The sequence below is a fragment of the Fundulus heteroclitus genome, chromosome 15 (assembly GCF_011125445.2).
Source record: "Fundulus heteroclitus isolate FHET01 chromosome 15, MU-UCD_Fhet_4.1, whole genome shotgun sequence".
NCBI classification, from domain to species: domain Eukaryota; kingdom Metazoa; phylum Chordata; class Actinopteri; order Cyprinodontiformes; family Fundulidae; genus Fundulus; species Fundulus heteroclitus.
This window is the reverse complement of record NC_046375.1, coordinates 10,619,940-10,637,570: the sequence shown is the minus strand read 5'-3', so window position 1 is coordinate 10,637,570 and position 17,631 is coordinate 10,619,940. Positions and strand designations below refer to the sequence as shown.

At 39.5% G+C, this 17,631-nt stretch overlaps 2 protein-coding genes across 3 annotated transcripts; one reads left to right on the top strand and one right to left on the bottom strand.

Moving 5' to 3' along the window:
* The first annotated feature begins 595 nt into the window (after positions 1-595).
* Positions 596-2,447, top strand: dynlt1 (dynein, light chain, Tctex-type 1). The gene is made up of 5 exons (XM_012867310.3): positions 596-678; positions 810-851; positions 1,068-1,191; positions 1,287-1,364; positions 2,254-2,447. The coding sequence occupies exons 1-5, from the start codon at positions 652-654 to the stop codon at positions 2,322-2,324; spliced, it is 342 nt and encodes a 113-aa protein (XP_012722764.1). The 5' UTR covers positions 596-651; the 3' UTR covers positions 2,325-2,447.
* A 582-nt stretch (positions 2,448-3,029) lies between these two features.
* tmem181 (transmembrane protein 181) lies at positions 3,030-17,311 on the bottom strand. 2 transcript variants are annotated; one of them, XM_012867307.3, is made up of 17 exons: positions 16,968-17,311; positions 15,369-15,472; positions 11,226-11,293; positions 9,098-9,188; positions 8,877-8,995; positions 7,080-7,196; positions 6,895-6,975; positions 6,710-6,809; positions 4,855-4,985; positions 4,667-4,758; positions 4,536-4,593; positions 4,344-4,446; positions 4,198-4,249; positions 4,034-4,116; positions 3,858-3,947; positions 3,709-3,775; positions 3,030-3,614 (listed from the first exon to the last, which is right to left on the bottom strand). In XM_012867307.3, exons 1-17 carry the CDS (start codon positions 17,099-17,101, stop codon positions 3,530-3,532), a joined length of 1,575 nt encoding a protein of 524 aa, XP_012722761.2. In that variant the 5' UTR covers positions 17,102-17,311; the 3' UTR covers positions 3,030-3,529. The 2 variants fall into 2 exon arrangements, with proteins under 2 accessions (XP_012722761.2, XP_021174562.1); XM_021318887.2 differs by lacking the exon at positions 16,968-17,311 and adding an exon at positions 15,710-15,852.
* Positions 17,312-17,631: the final 320 nt, after the last annotated feature.

The following is a 17,631-nucleotide window of genomic DNA, read 5'->3' as shown; positions in this document are numbered from 1 at the left end:
AGTGAGGTTGTGTATTAATACAAAATAAATAAATAAACGATACTTAAAATACTTCACTCTTTTATTAAAACTGCTGAATACAAACTGTCACAAAACATATTAAATTATTTCATCATCATTCATTCACATCATTTGTTTAAATTATTTTATTGGAAAAAAAAAGAAAAGAAAAAAAAAAAGAAAGAAAATGATTGGCAGCCCCAAGCAGCCGCTGAGTTTGCTTATGCCTCGGGCCGGCCCTGTGTAGTTTTAAAATTTTGGAGTAATTTTTTGAAGGTTTTGATTTTCTTTCCGTATTTGTAGTCATTGTTTTTGTGATTACAATCCAGGACAACTTGTTGAAGAAACCTGCAGAATTTACATTTAGTCCCTGTTCAGAATCAATGGAGTGTTTTTGAATTTGTATTAATAGTACGTTTCTCTTGCTTTGGAATTCCCTTAAAAAAAAAAAAATATATATATATATATATATATATATATATATATATATATATATATATATATATATATATATATATATATATATTTTAATACAAATTTTATTTTATTTTATTAGTGCGTAACATTTGATTCTTCCAGGAAGAGACATTTTATTTTGAAGAGAACAATTTTACAATAATTCTGGTTCCGGTGTCAGCAACGTTAGCAACAATGGAAGATTATCTGCTGGAAGAGAAGGTAGACTGTGTCCTCGAAATCAGTTTCTCCAATACTACACTCGTTAGCATAAATATTTAAATATGCGTCTTATTTGATATTATAAAGGAGCAGCTGCTAGCTAGTCAACTGTTTTATTTCTCTTCAAACAGACCGCGTTCGTCGTGGAAGAAGTGAGCAAAATCATAAAGGATGTAAGAAAAATAAAATTTTTATTATGTTTTGTTGTTGATTGTATCCGTACATGTTTTATTGGGCGATTTAAAACCCTTAGCCGTGAAATTTGTGATTAGCAATGGTTGCTAGGACACAAACCGTTGCTAGGCACCGTTGTTGAGGGGGAACACACAAACCCCGGAAATAGAAACGAATTACTGTAAGTTTTGTTGACATCGTTTGATTCTGTGTAGTCCGTAGAAACGGTGATCGGAGAAGTCTCCTACAAGCACGGCAGAGTGAACCAGTGGACCACCAGCGTGGTGGAGCAGTGCCTCATTCAGCTCAGCAAGCAGGGGAAGCCCTTCAAATACATCGGTTCGTAGATCGCTGATCTATGAAGAGCATTTCTACTCCTTGTGTTATTGAACACATTTAGATAAACTGTTTTGTGATTTTTCTTTTTTTTAAAGTAAACTGCATCATCATGCAGAAGAATGGAGCAGGGCTGCAGACAGCAAGCACCTGCTTCTGGGACAACGCCACTGATGGTAAAAGCACCTCTCTCTCTCTCTCTCTTTTTAATCATACAGCTTAGAAGCATTGTTTTAATAGTTTTTGGTATTTTTAAATCCTTTCAGTTGTATACCAGACCCCCTTACAGGTCAAGTTTTTGTTAAACTTAAATGTCTGAGATCGTCAAAAAAAAACGCTAACATTGTGCAAAGATAACCCGAGTAAACACCAAAACAGCTTTTAAATGATTTTGTTTCAACAAACTTGGCCCTATATGGAAAAAGTATATCCTCAAGACTTTTGGAAAAATATTCTGTGGAATGAGGAAAACAGTATTTCAGAAAAAGGACATGATCTGGACAGTCAGACATGGTGGTGGCTGCGTGATGGTCTGGAGTTCCTCTGCGGCCTCAGGACGTTGGCAACTCACTGTAATCCTTCGAACCACGGCTTTTGCTCTTTACCAGAAAATGCTGGAGTTTGGGATAGGCAACAGGGCGATCCAAAAGCACACCCATCAACTCCACCTCTGAAAGGCTCAAAATAAAACAAAGTGAAGGTTGTGGAATGGCCTAGTCAAAGCCCAGGCCTCAATCCAATGGAGATGCTCTGGCATGGCCTTAAGCAGGCCTTTAATGCTTGAAGCCTTCGAGTGTAGCTGAATTAAAATGAGTGAACCGAAGTTCCTTATTCCAAATTCCCCACCAAGGGTGGAACAAGTGGTTAGGAGTAGGATGCAGTTACTGTTTCACAAAAAGTCAGGTTGGATATTTTATGTCATACATAAAGTACTTTATAATAAGAACAGCTTTTGGTTATTTTCTGATTGTTTGATCTGAAACTTTTACGTAAAAAAAACAAAAAAAGGAGGAATCTGGGGCAAATACTTTTTCACGGCCCTTTATGCATATTTTCATCCGACAGGAAGCTGTACAGTGAGATGGGAAAACGAGTCCATGTACGTCATCGTCAGCGTTTTTGGCCTGGCCATCTGAAGCCGCAACACAGTATTAGACATCTGTCGGATTTTCTCTTGTTCTCTGCTAGCAGAACGTTTAGTGCCTTTTTTAAGAAAATGTCATATTTATACATTGGGTGCAATAAACATCTTTACCATGTCTGTGTCCACTTTGTTTTATTTGCACGTCACATGACACCGCCACATGTACAGCCTTAAACCGAGAAAGAAACAAAACATCTCAAAAACAACCATGTTTAGCCAACATAAGCAACATTTACAATGGATTTCACATATTTACACCTACAGATCTGAGATTGGAGCCCGTCCAGAGGGAAAAGGAGTAAAGACAAGGCACCGTCTTGATTAAAACATACTTGGTTTGGCTGATTTTGTCCATGAGTCCCCGACTATTAAAACATAAAAGTAGAACATTGGCAATAAAGGTAAAGTTCTGAGGGAAAAGTTAAACAAAGGCGAAAACGTGTGAGCCACTGATACGATCTGTACATGCTGGGATAAGGGTTGACTAACTAGCTGGTTGGTGGATGTTATTCTCAGAGGTGAGAGGAAAAAAAACTCATAACTCTTTCTAAAACACTCATCAGCACCAACTTTTAACAGCATCAAATCGCTTTTTGGCAAAATAAATAAAACTTGAAAAAAGTGCACATTAACAGCTGCTCTTTAAATGTGGTAGTAGTAGTGGTACCTGTTGAAGTTAAGGCTCTTAATGTTTTTGTTTTTTTTATCGTCGGCTTTATGGATTCCCAGAAGCATGTTTTACGTCTCATCCAAGCTGTGACGTTACCGAGCTGCAGCTTTCAGTGGTTTCTTATTCTCAGAGCATCAAAGAGCAAAAAAAGGAATGATATAAAGTAAACATAAAGCTTTAAAACGTCTCCACTCTGACCTCCCGCCTCATGGTGGCGCTTCTCCTTGTTTGTTTCAGATGACTGGGATTAACAGCCGAGCCACACGAGGAGGAAAATGTTCATAATACCAGTAAAAACTGTTGTTTTACACATGTGTTGCCTTGGTGTGAGTGGTTACTCACTTTTCAAAAGTACAGTACATTCAGTATCTTTTAAAAATATATATATTTATGTACAGAGAAGTTTTTTTTTTAACTTTACACGTGCAGATGCGTCGTGTTTTTGCGCACGCAGATGATAATCCGCTCTGAATACTCGGTGTTTCCAACCCCGAAGAGACGAGAGAGGTAATCTGCCAACGGATGCATCAGTCGCTGTCGCTGTCGTCCCGGTACTTGGTCGTCACCTTGTTGGTGCGTCCGTTCTGTAAAGGCATGTCCTCGTAATCACTCCTGCATAAAACGCACACACACACAGAGCCGTCAGGTTTGCGTGTGCGATCACGCCACGCCCCGGAAAGGGCAAAGCATCTCAGAAAACCATTACCCGTAGATGACTTCGTCGTCCGAGTCGTTCAGCATGGAGAAGGCGGGGTTGTCCTTCAGCTGCGAGTCTGGGAAAGTGGGATTGACGCGTCAAAATACAATATTCTACAGCTAAAAGATGCTCCAGTTCACCACGAGGCCGTCACCTACCGTACAGGGCATTTTTCGAGGGAGAGTACACAAACGCTAACGTGTACAAATAAAAGTTGAGCAGGCCGTAGAAGGATAGAAATTCGGCTGGTATGTCTGGAATTAAGGCCAAATACCGTCTCCTCACACAGATTCTGCCCGTTTGAAACAGACGCAGAACAAAACACAAAGGATATAGTTCTGATAATGAGTGGACAGCTCAGACACAAAGTTATCTTGAAGCGCCTTGGCACCAAACCTCAGGTACAGAATGACCACGCTGGAAGAAAGAGGGATTCGTTTAAAAATAAAAGCTACATTTTAATAAAGAAAAATGAAAACTGCACTTCCTTGAACGCACCTTATTATGAGGACTACAAACGTAAGCGCCGTCAGGAACTTGAGCCGAAGATCTGGAGATGAGAGAGGCGTCGCAAATTAATGCTGCCGCGCGACTTTAAATCCAACACTGATTCAAGCTCGGTGCAGCAAAGGATGCTGGGATACCTGAGTAAGGCATGTTCTTTAGCTCAGAACAAGCTCGGACAATCAGGAATGTCAGGTAGAGGACGTAGAAGGCAACAACGATCAGGAAGAACACCTTCATGCCCTGGAGAGGAATCACAGGAGGTTGTTAACGCCAAGTTACAGAAAAACATCAATTATGATGAAGAAGTTCACTAAAGGCACCAGTTCTACCTGGAAGTTTGCAAAATCCACTTTGTAGAAATAGGTGGGATCCTGGAGCTCATTAACCCTGAAAAAGTGAAGTAGATATTTTTAAAACCACTGTTTGAATGAAGCTGCGTATATTTACTGGTCCCACTTACGTCTGCCATATGCCAAGAGTGACGGCGGAGACCCACAGCAGACCTACGATGATCAGCTTGGGCAGGTAGAAGGTGAGGAATCTCCGTTCACCCTGCGAAGAAACAATATCAGGCCAAGCATTTAGGATAAACTGGAAAGCACGAGAAAACTCGGCCCGTTACTGCAGCGAGCGACTGATTACACCCACTTGAACCCTGATGCCGTGGTAGACGCAGAGCCAAAAGAGGAGCAGGGCGCACAGGAAGAGAGCCTGGAAGAAAGCGTCTAAGGTCCCTGGAAACCAGCTGTTGACCAGGAACGACAGCGGGAAGAATGGATCTGAAAAACAACAGAGGTGGAGCATTTCAACATCGCCGAATCTCTTTTAAAATCAACATTTGCTCTAAAGTTGAACAGACACATTTTTTGCTTGCTATATCATTTTCGTAACACTTGACTAGTCATTGTGATTAAAAAAAAAGTAATATTGCTAAACAGAAGTTTATTACAGGATGAAAGTAGGAGGGAGGATGAATGGAAAGATAGATTACTGTAAGTCACACTGTTTCCCCACAGTTTGGCCGATCCTGCAACTTATAGTCAGGTGTGACTTATATATCAATTTTTTTATGGTAATTCATACTGACCGAGATGAACCAAGTAGTAAACATTTCCGTGTAATAGCCGCAAGAGGGTAACCTTGCGGCTATTATTGCGGCTCCGCTTAGCTCCACTCACATACATCTGGGACACCGCCATAGGAATTGCCTTTACTGAAGGCTGGGCCTTATCAAAAATACTTGCATATGATTGGATAAGCCACTTGTCTGTCATCTTCATTGACGTGCTATTTCAACCACGTCCGCGCCCCGGAAAACAAAACTTGCCAAATCCGGTCGGGAGAAGGGCGAAAACATCGTTTCCACCAACAAAAGCCTTCAGAGCCGTTCTCTGATGTTCTTTTAATGAAACAATATTAGGTAGATTGGACAACACGGAAGAAATAGCAGCATCAATGTTAATGCTTGCTTCCTCAACGAGCCGCCATTGCCATCAAAACAGTCTCACGTCATGGTCGCGTCTCCACTACGTCACATCTATGAAATGCCAGCCCTGCGTCCTGATTGGCCAGACCATAAAATTGGTTGGAGAAATCACTCTCTACCGGCGGTGTCCCAGATGTATGTGAGTGGAGCTAGGCGGAGCAACATACAGCTGGCTTTTGTCAGGTTAGCGAGAGGGCTCTCTGTGCCTGTGGAAACTATATGCTGCTCCTGTACCACTTAAAAATGTATTAAAGCATTAACTTTAAATAAACAACAAAGACTGAACACATATTATATGTTGTCTGTTTCAGTCTGCATTCACGCAGCGGAGCGTTTCGTGGTGCAGCTCGAAGGGCCCAGACTGTGACAGGACGCTGTTATTGGGTTGTTTGTGATGCTAATCACAGCTAGCGCTAGCTTAAAGGTCTGTTGTCCGGGCGGTTTGCAACGTAGCTGATGCGTGTGACATTTATGTTGCTGTGAAACATCCGCGTCGCACTGTTAGCTTAGCACGTAGCACTGCTACGCTCACAGTCTAATTTCAGCGTAATTAGACCGAAATGCTCTGACGACATCTGACGCTTGGAGTTGGTGGCTTGTTGTGCCAATTTACCCGATTCAACCTCCCAGGTATGTTCCGTATTATTCAGACGATTGTGGATGCAGCTGTGCAATTTAATAAATCGGCCTACCAGATTAAACGTCAGTTTTTAATCTTGGATTGTGTGAAAAAAATTTCGAAATAAATGCGATTTATAGTCTGGTGTGACTTATATATGTTTTTTTTCCCCTCTTTATGACGCATTTTTTGACTGATGCCAATTATACTTATAGTCTGAAAAATGCGGTAGATGGATGGATGCTACTAGAAATAACTTATTTTCCAGACTGCGTAGGGACCGTCCAACCAGGAACCTCCAACTCTCCCCTTAAAAGGTTTGTAAGCTCAACGCTAAAATCTGCTGAGCTCCAGAGAAGAGACGTTAGCAGCGAAATCTGATATTAATGGGAACTCACCGTTGTAGAGCAGCAGCAAAGGGAGCAGAATAGACATCCACTTCTGCTCAATGCCCCAGTCCCTCATGGAGAACTTCCTCAGGGAATGTGCAAACAGACACTAGAACATAAAGTGAAACATTTATCGTCACGCTTTGTTTTATTCATTCAAAAATATTTAAATACTTAGAAGCAGACGTTCTTACCGTTACCATGAAGGTCAACACCACAAAGACAAACCGGAACCAAATTTCCACTTGAGAGAAGGTTGGGTTGTATGTTTTCCACTAAGGGTGGAAATAAAGTGGTGAGAAGAGAGAAAAACGTTGTGCGACGTAGCTCGTAACCATTGACAACATCACAGACTAATCGTGAAGTGATTTACACCTACCACAAATTTAACCTTGATTTCATAGGAGACGTTTTCAAGGCCTCTGAAGCTGACATCAACCTGATACTGATTGAAGTTCAGGTAGCCCAGATGCAGCAAAATTATCTCGTCACATTTCTGTTTCGTAGGAAGAAACCAGCAGAAAACGCTGCGTTATTGTACCGAACAGCAACTATCCGCTCTAAGGGTGCGTTCACATTGAGCGCCGGTTTGGATACCCCCTACACACAGGAGCGACGCCGAGCGAAGCAGCGGAGGAAATTCTTGCGACGCGAAACGCGTCATTTTGCCGATTAAAGAGAAGCCAGAGCGACGCCACGCATGCGATATATATATATATATATATATATATATATATATATATATATATATATATATATATATATATATATATATATATATATATATATATATATATATATATAAAAAATAAAACGGTTGGTAAATTTCCATGCAGCACAGGAATGTGGCATCTTCTCTGATCCACGTTCACTACAACAGAACTTAACTTCTTTCTGCCACATACAATATGGCGGTGATGTCGACGTACGAACCCGCGCCCAACAAGGCGTCTACGCATAAAGGTCCATTCATACCCGACGTGTGGCCTACACGTCCGTATTTCTGTCCGTACGTTCTATCCGTTGACTCCTTCATACCTCCATCCGTCTTTTATGCTGAGGTGCGCAATAACCAATATTTTCCTCTAGGTGGCAGAAATGTAGGGGCTCAGCCACAGCAGGCTTGTAAAATTGAAGGGCCTGTTGCAGACATCCCGTTTGCTCATTGCCGCTTTATTTATTATTTATTTTGCTATGAGCGCGCACATAGCGCTCCCTAATTGCGGTCCACTTGGATTTTATGACATCCCCTGTCATGCCCAGAGCCTCCCCGATTTCTTGAAAACTATTTAGAACTTTTTGTTTGTCCCTGTGCCCCGGACACGACACATCATATGTGTGGGTAGCTGCAGACAAGCTCCGCAAGTCGTTCCTCGAATCCCGCCATTGTTTAAAGCCCAGAATTCTAACCTTCGTGATTTTGTTGACATTTTGTACTACAAACTCAATAGCGCCCCCACCTTTTCCGATAGTATTGCTCCAAATCGACGGTTAGAACTTATGAAACACTCCACACGTATCCGTGTCAGTCTTTTACGTGAGGTATGAATGGGCCTTATGATGTCTATGCTGCGTCGGCCTGAGTTGTACGACCCGACCAGTTATTACTACCGAGACACGCCCAGAAAGGAGCAAGCCTGCAGAAGAGCGAGTGGCGCGGCTGCAGTGGCAGGGAAGTGAAAGCATCTGCAGGTAGCACCATTGTACAGCTGTGCAGCTGCTGCGGCGTGCTGTGCGAACGGCCGGCCGGCGATAATGTCAGACGAGCTGCGGCAGGCAAAAGTGGCGCCATTGTTGCACCAACGTGAACGCACCTTAACGCCACTTTGTCAATACATGCTGGAAAAGTGCAGACACACTGCAAAAACAGAACTAAAGATAAGTAAAATGTTCTTAAAGTTAGTGTATATGTCCTTGATTTGAGCAGGTAAATAAGATGATTTGCCAATAGAATAAGATTTTTGCACTTAAAATAGGAACAATTCATCTCGATCATCTTATTTCAAGTGCAGGATATCTAATTATCTTATTTTAGGGGTCAAAATACTCATTCCATTGGCAAATAATCTTATTTACCTGCTCAAATCAAGGACAAATACACTAACTTTAAGAACATTTTTACTTATTTTTAGATCCGTTTTTGCAGACAGCCAGAAGGAGGCGGACCCATACTCACAGCTCCACAGTGCAGCGTCCGGGATTTCTGCAGCACAGACTTGATGTGGACCACGCTGGCGTCCTGCATCCCTCCTTTTAGATTAATGTTGATCTCAAACGGCTGCTTGAAATCTTTCACTGACAAAGACAGAGGCAAGTGGCTTTTTTTTTTAACATTTAAGATTTATAGTGAAGCTATCAGAGCGCATTTGAATATAAAAGGTTAAAAAAAAAACGTACAGTTGCTGTTTCCAGCCTGCATGACACAGGTGAGCCACAGCTGCTGGTTGTAGGTGGTGAGAGGTTGAGAAACTAAGTGAAAGGGCCCAGTCTGAAAGCACAGAACCAATAACACAATCAGTTAGATACTATGAAATCAAATCATTATAAAATATATAAAAAATGTGACTCCTTTTCTAATTTAGAAGGGTGAACACCTAGAATAAAAAAATAGCTGTGTCACATTCTACTCTGTTCATAGCATTAATGCGAGTAACAAATCTGTTACAATCTAACATAATTATAATTTGGGTTATACAATACTTATCTGGTTAGAAAATAAAACCTGTTTAGAGCCGCTAATACTGCATGACCTTTTGAAAAAAGACAAACTATAGAAGATTTGCTGTCATTTTTAAAGAATCACAGTTAATTTCCATCTGTAGGTTTTAAAATAAATGTAAAAGAATGAAGAAAAGACAATGGTAGGCCTGGGTAATACATCGAGATTTGAAAAATATTGAGATTTGAAAAAAAAAAAAAAAAGTAGATATAAGAGGAGACTATTGTTTATATTGAGGTGGTTGCATTTGAATTATACTTTTATGTATTCCAGTAGGTTATTTTTCAGCTGTTTCTCATATTTATTTGTTAAAAACAGCTATTTGTTAAAAAAACTGCCTTTGAGACGTTTGGGATAAAGCTTTGATAAGATAGATCAGATAAGTCTTTTTATAATTACTTTATGAAGACAAACATATCAAGATAACTATCGTCTATCGATATTCAGCCTGAAAATATCGATATTATTTTTGGTTCATATCGCCCAGCTCTAGCGGATGGATACATTTTCTTCTGTAGGGATGTTAATATATGTAAAAGTTGGAAAATATTTTCAGACTTTATGACAAGAAAAATGAATCTAAAAATATCACTGAAGCTTTTAGTAGCAATTATTCTATGATAATGGCTGAAAAACTGCTAAAACCTGCATTTGTTGTTATATCTATGCTTAGAAACACCAAAGATGCAAGTGGCAGACCTGTGGGCTACATGAAAAAAAAATTCATGATGTTTATCATCTATTAAACAGCTTTATTCTTGTGTTAGACCACGGTGGCGTCATTCATGTGAGATTTTCATTCCCCTTTATTGAAACGACTGGACTCAGCACATCATACTGAGGAATACAGCCTCTTGGGCTCACTGCTGCACCTCATATCAATCTGCAGGATGGATTGCTTTCAATTAGATGGGAAAACATATAGATTATTGTTCATTGGACAAGATTTGATAATGTACCTCCAAATATTTCAAACCTTTTGTTAAATAACACCAACATTTCTGATTTCAGGTCCACAACTGTGGAATGAACTTCAGCTCATCCTACATTTTAAGTTATTATATTGATAATAGAAAAAAATATTGTTAATTTTAATCATTTTATAGAATTACAATAATGATACTACTATAACATTTTCCTATTCATATTAAATCACTTGTTACAGCACTAATACTACCAACAATGATGACAGCATTATTTATTATCTATTCCTCTTGCTTATCGTTTTAACCAATGGACCTACCTGCAGACCTGATCTGCCCTTTCAATTTAATAAAGCTTTGAATTTGACAAATAGCAATCATTAGAGACTCTCCTCAACTTTTCAAGGTTCTTTTCAAAATTTCTTGAAAAGAAACATGTAATTGTTTTATTTACCCTTTCATTAACAATTAATTGTGTTGAAATTGTATTCATTTGTATGAAATTTCTATGTTTACCATTTAGCCAATTTTTCTTCTATATTTTAAGTTATTGTGTGGATTATTTTTAGGTCTATTGATAGTGGTTTAACTTAAACCTGACATTAAGTTTATGTTTATGATGCCAATGTGAAAAAGACACAGAGAGAAGAGATTGCGTATGTCAATAGGACCTCCCAGGCTAAATAAAGGCATTATTATTTTTATTATTACCAATATTTTGTTAATTGGGGGTCTGTTTGATTCTAATGAAGCACAAATGCTTTATGTGTAAACAGGTAACAAGTCAAAGCAAATTAAATTAAAACTACTTGGATTTTTATCATTCTTATTAGACGTGCAGAAAATTGGCAATATACCATCCTTTGTTCTAGAAATGTCTCACCTTTACTGAAACATTCTTGGCCACTAACAGATCACCGTTATGTTCCTGCTCAGCAATGATCTTTGGACCTAAAGAAAAAGTAAACAAACACAGAAATGATTTAAATCAAATCAGAACCCCATATGGAACCATGCACAGAATGTAGGATGAGGGAGATTTCCATGTAGGGATGCTGAGTTATTTTATTAAGATTAAGCTTCATTTTCCTTCAACAATATCAACCATCCATCCATCCATCTCCCTTTATCTTAAGTCTGGTCCCTGAGGCAATAGTTTCAGGAGGAACACCCACACATCTCTCCCTCCAGCTTCTTCTGGAGAATCCTCGGCAGTTAGCATCATGTCATTTAATGCAGCAATAATAAATTAATAGTATTTATCTTATCTAGTGAATTTAGAAGAAGAGGCATCTTCCCTGAGATGTTAGAAGATCAAAAAACACCCTGGAGGGAAGCAGCTGGAAGACTTTGGTCCAAGCAGTCAGTAGCTACGTCTACATGGACAATAGTAATCAGAATAAAGGGCCAATCGGGAAACTAATGTCTTATGTGAACACGCCAATTGGAATATTGTGATCGGATTAAGCTCAATCGGAATGAAATTGTAAACCGAATGAGACGGATAGTTTATGCCGATTGACAATCTGATCAACGTGTAAACGCTTGTCGAGATCAAGTTATTCTGAATGTGGCAAACTGGCCTACGTGTGCCTGACGTAAACGTGACGCAAAACTGTCGGGGCTCCTGCTGCAACCTATCTATTTGAAACATTAAGAGAGCTTAAAATTTGCATTTATTCAGTAACGATTTTGCAAAAGAATCTAATTGTGATTTTTTTATCTTAATATTGCGATTGTGATTTAATGCGATTATTTTTTTCCAGTTTAATTTATCGTGTCTTTTTAAATATATACAAACAACAAATCAATCGGTTTCATCGCTGTGCATCTCAACTCGGAGCAGATGTAGCCGTCTACGATATATTTTAATCAAAACTGTGATTTGATTTTTACTTTTCTCTGCATTAATCAAAGGATGTTTGTAAACACGGACTATTTAAAACAAGAACTTTTAATGTTTTTGTTAATCAGAATATCATTTAAGAGAACAGCTTTTAATTGATTTGGACATCGATCCTTGTTGAACATAAAGTGAAAAGTGCAACCAACTAGCAAGTATATGTATTACATAAACTCTAAAACAAATAATAAAATTAGATTATCTCACTGCTGCAACTATTTTCCCTTCCATGTGGAGACAAACCTACTTTAAACAGTACTGACACCTAAAGGATGTATCTGATCCATTAATTGTTACATGGCCAAAAATTGCAGACCTCTGCGATTTGAAAATTGCGTTTTTTTTTTAAAGTGCAATTATATTGCAAATGCGATTAATTGTGCAGCCCTAGTTTCAACCGTAATTAGAACCTGGTGCACGTCCAGCCTGGGCGCTTGAAAGAGAAACAAACACATACAATACTGCTGGGTTCTTCTTCTGTAGGTTTTTTTTTTAGGGAAATTTAATAACTGTGCGTGTCAGAGCGGTTCTATTCTGAATAAAGCTGCATGCATATAAACGCACATTATGGTCGGATTAACTGAATGTGTGTCCATATAAACAGTACAATCAGATTATTTTTTGTTTTTTAATCTGAATACATTTCAATCCGGTCGTGAAAGTTTGAAGCTACTGATGCTCCTTGATCAAGAAAGCCTCTCCATGGGAACCATCTTCTCTGCTGGCCCACTGACAGCAGTAGTCTCCACCACTATCATCACAGCGTTGTATCTCAGAGGCAGATATTCACCGCAATCCCCACTTTGTCATCAGTCTCTTACCTGCAGTTTTACATGTTGTGTGTTCTTGTCCATGTAAGTAATAGATTTTGCTATACGTAGTATAAAAAGGTCAGAAGGAAAACGTAGTGCTGTGTTTTCCAGCCTCCTTTGATAAACACACAGCGTCTGATGCATCCTCACTCGTTCAGCTGTATCGATCCACGCAGAGAGATATATCTGAGAGAGAGAGTGGCGACACTCCCACGGACTTCTATAGAAAGAGTGGAATGCTGAAGTCACGTGGCTCATGCAGCTGCAAATAGATCCAAACAGCGATGGTTCCAGCACTGCATGCAGTTCATGCTGGTGTTTTAGAGTCATATTCTCCAGTAAGTCGATGAAATTATAACATTTTTGGCAGTGTGAAGCTTTAGCTGACTGCTCCGTACTAAAATAGGTCTACGGTGACATTTCATGTAGCCAGTTTTAGTAAATTAATCACATTAACCTGCTGGTTGTGTTTAAACTGCAGCAAGCTAACCGTATGCAGGACGGGTTTAAACGGATCTATTTCAGTCACTCTAATTCAGCTTTTTAAAATATTTAGTGCCGTTGTAAACGTAAAAGTTTATAATTTTCTTATTTTTTATGATGTTTGAGCTTAAAATGAATTCCAGTGAGACTGAAAGTGTGTGCCGTGGAGTCTCCGTGATTCTTCAGAGGTAAAGTTTCTACTTGTTGCTATGTCCACAATCTTTAACTGATCTTAATTCTAGTTACTAAACGACCTCAACTAGAAAAGCTTTTGTTTTGTGAGATTGAAATAGTTAATTTAGTTTGATTTATAGATTCTTTTACAGATGATCCATCAGAGACGGCAGCATAAATGGGGATATTATCAGTAGGCCTGGGTATCATCTAGGATGAGCCGATTCAATACGATTCTCGATATAGCTCAGCTTGATTTGACTCCAATATCGACATTTATTACTTTCAAATTAATGTCCAAAGTTATTCAATTAACAAAACCAGCCACATATTATATTTATGTTCAATTTATTGAACACTGATATATTAAGAGGAAAATAAAGTGCATTTGGTTCAATGCATTTAACGTATCACAGAAACCAAAAATGTGCCCAAACGCCTGTTTTTAGGGACGAAGGCGCTTCTAAAATCCTGTCGGCCGATCCACAAATGCTCTCACTTGCACTTCCTTGCTGTGAATAGTATCGCCCCCTAGGGGTTGGGAGGTATATCGATTTTGAAATCCAGAATATCAATATTAAATCATTTTTAAAAACATCGATATTAATCTTTGTATCGATTTTTATGCACAGCCCTAATTATCAGTACAGAAAATGGTGACTATGTAGATTAGTAATTATTTCATATTTTTCAGTTAAAACACACAAAGCTGACCTCAATGATCTGCTGATGTTACGCAGGACGGCCAACGTAACAAGATGCCATTTTCTGTCCTCCAAAATAAGAGCTGAATCAAGATGTTTGAACAACACGTTAACACCGTGACCTTCACAAAGTTGGTATTTACAGCAGGCCAGGAAATGCAAAAAATAAATAAAAAGTGTGGCATGCATTCATATTTCTGCTTTTGTTTGACTGGGCCATTCTAACATATGAATATAAATTAATCTAAGACATTTCATTGTAGCTCAGGCTGTATATTGTTAACCCAGCTCGTTTTACCGGTCAGACCACCCCCAATTAAATAGTGTTTTGGATGCAAGACGCTCGAAACAGAAAAGTATACTTCAACTTATTTAATCTACTAAAGGCAGAGAAATGTTTACAGACACATGAGCGCTGATGTGCTCTTGATTGGCAAGAAGCCCCGATTGATCATCTCACAAGCATTATAAAGATCTTTAGTCTCAAGTCAACAGCAGCGGTTACCAGGTTTTCTAAGTGAGAGGGGACGTCTCATTTCTTTTGAAGAAGCGCGTCCCCACAGCATGATGCTTCCACCACCATGTTTCACTTTGAGGAAGGTGCGTTCAGGGCGCAGGTGCAGTGCTACTTCTCAGATAAACCGAGTATATTGACCACATTAACAAGACACCAGGATCTACTTGAAAGGGGAAGAAATGCAGATTCTCAAATATTACCTGAGCATTAAAATGCTTTTGTTCGTTTTTATCTTTTAAAGTCTCACATACAACATCTAGTAACGCAGAGGGATATGAGTGAAAAACAAATTATGTTGCAGTAGCTTCAAGGAATGTTCCCCAAGCTGCATTTTATCTATTATTAGCGGCATTAGAAGAAGACTATGGCCGAATAACTCTTATTTCTCGGAAACGCAACGCTTCCGAGCACCTTTTAGCTTCAACAGACGTACCTGCAATCCCAATGAAGACTGTGAGGCCAAAGCATATCAGGAACACCACGAAGACCAAGACAAAATGTCTCTTAGACAAGGTGTAGAGCCGCATGGGGGCCAGCCTGTCAGGAAAAGACAGCAGTCAGAGCTTAAAGCACACAGAAAAAAAAAACCGACAGAAACATTTTGTTTTGTCTAAGTTGAAGGCTGTTTGGTTCGAACCGATGTGTCAACACTTAGCGTCCATGTTACTTCGAGCTAGCAGCGCAGACAGATGTTGCTTTTAAGCGCTCATTCTTGCAAATCCTAGCGTCAAGTACACGTCTTAGGAATGTCCCCTGGACGTAAGAGACACTTACAGCTCCATTTATTCCGGTAAAGTGCCTCGGCGGAGCGAAAAAGTGGTAGAGTTTCGTCGGGAATCCACATCCGTGTACCAACATCAGCCTGCCACCGCTCAGGGGTGACGTCATTGAGTGGGAGGAGTCTGTGCCACGTGACCAGAAATTCGAGGGAGTGGGGGAACTTCGAAGGAGCCTTAGGAGTAAAGAAGCCTATGCAGTATGCCTCCTTTTCTGGCTGCACGTTTTATTTATTCATTTATTCTAAACTGCAAAGCCCACTTCCTATGTTTTAGAATTCAATAGAATAGAAATAACATTTATTGTCCCTCAGCGGGACATTTCACGTATTCCAGCAGAAAAGTGAATTGGAAATGAAAGCAAATACATAGGGCAAAATTTCAACACAAGCGAAAAATTTGTGTATGTCCCGAAAAACAAATCATACTATGAACGGTAATGATTTTTATTTGAATGTTTTAAAAATAATTTAATTACATTGACTTGATACTGTACGTTTTACGACCAAAATTCATTATTTTTACTGGGGCAGCACCGTGGTGCAGTTGGTGGCACTGTTGCAACAAGGAGATCATGGGTTCGAATCCCGGCCTGGGGTCTTTAAGCACGAGCCTGCACGTTCCCTTCGAGTACTTATAGGTTCCTCCCATAGTCCATAGCATGACTATTAAGAAAATGCGTCTCTCATTGCCCTCAGGTATGAGCGTGCATGTTTGTTGTTTGTTTGTGTGACGGACTGGCGGCCTGCCCAGCGTGTACCCCACCTTTTGCCCAATGGTCACTGGAGATAACCGACCCCGCGCGGATAAGCGGTACTGAATGGATGTTAATTACTGATTTGCGCGTGCGTAAACCACGCAAATTTCCACTTTATAGCTCTAAGGATTATTATTTCGTGGAAAGGTGGGTTCACAACGGGACCAAACAAACATTTAAAACGACAGCTTAACATCACCACTTGTTGTGCTTTTATTAAACGATAATATAGAGACCTTTATGTTTTGTGGTTTCCCCAGATCTACTAATTTAAAAATATCAACACCATTCATCAAGTGTTTATCAAATCTCGCAAAAAAATGCACAATAAAGATATAAAGCAGCCAAACGTATTAGATTTTAACAACATATGAAGAACCGTCCTCATATATAGGCCCGTATTTAGCCTGCCTTCCTTCCTGTACCGATGGTTGTAATAATCACACAAACAAATAATTAATAATGTATTTTTTTTTTATCATATTCAGATCGGACTCACCTGTAAAAACGATCATCGCGGTAAGGTGTTAAATCCTCCTTCAGCTCATAGTAGGCCTCCTGTATCTTCCTGCAGAAGTATTTCAGCTCGCTGTACAGAGGGTTTTCCAAGCCGGACGAGTAGTCCGTGTCCATTATTACATCGAGGCGTTTGACGGCTGAAAATGGCGAATATGAACACAGCGCCGCGGCCTGCTTCAGCGAATAGCTCAGACCAGTCCGTGCAGTATTGTTGTGACGTCTAGTTAAACGTGCCTGCCGAAGCTGTTCTGTTTGTCTGGCTTCAGGAAAAGACAAAGGGGAAAAAAAATGTGTTCAAATGAAAAAAAAAAGGGGGCGGAACGCACAGCTAACGCACGGGAGGAGGGTCACGTGACCGTAGTTCAGCACCACGGACAGGGACGCGCTTTAGCGTGGGGTAATGTCGCTCAAACTGAAGGATTAACACATATATAAACAATATGAAAACTAAAATGTTATTTATCTCATCAATTTATTATTTATTAGCTGTTTTTTATTTAATTCTTGATTGCTACTTTTTTAAGATGTGTTACATATTCACTTTATATTGTAATGTTATTTTATTTCAGTTGCAATCTCATGTCGTAAACTGTATGCAATGAAATTTCGTTTTATATGCACTGTGTATTCAAAATGACAATAAA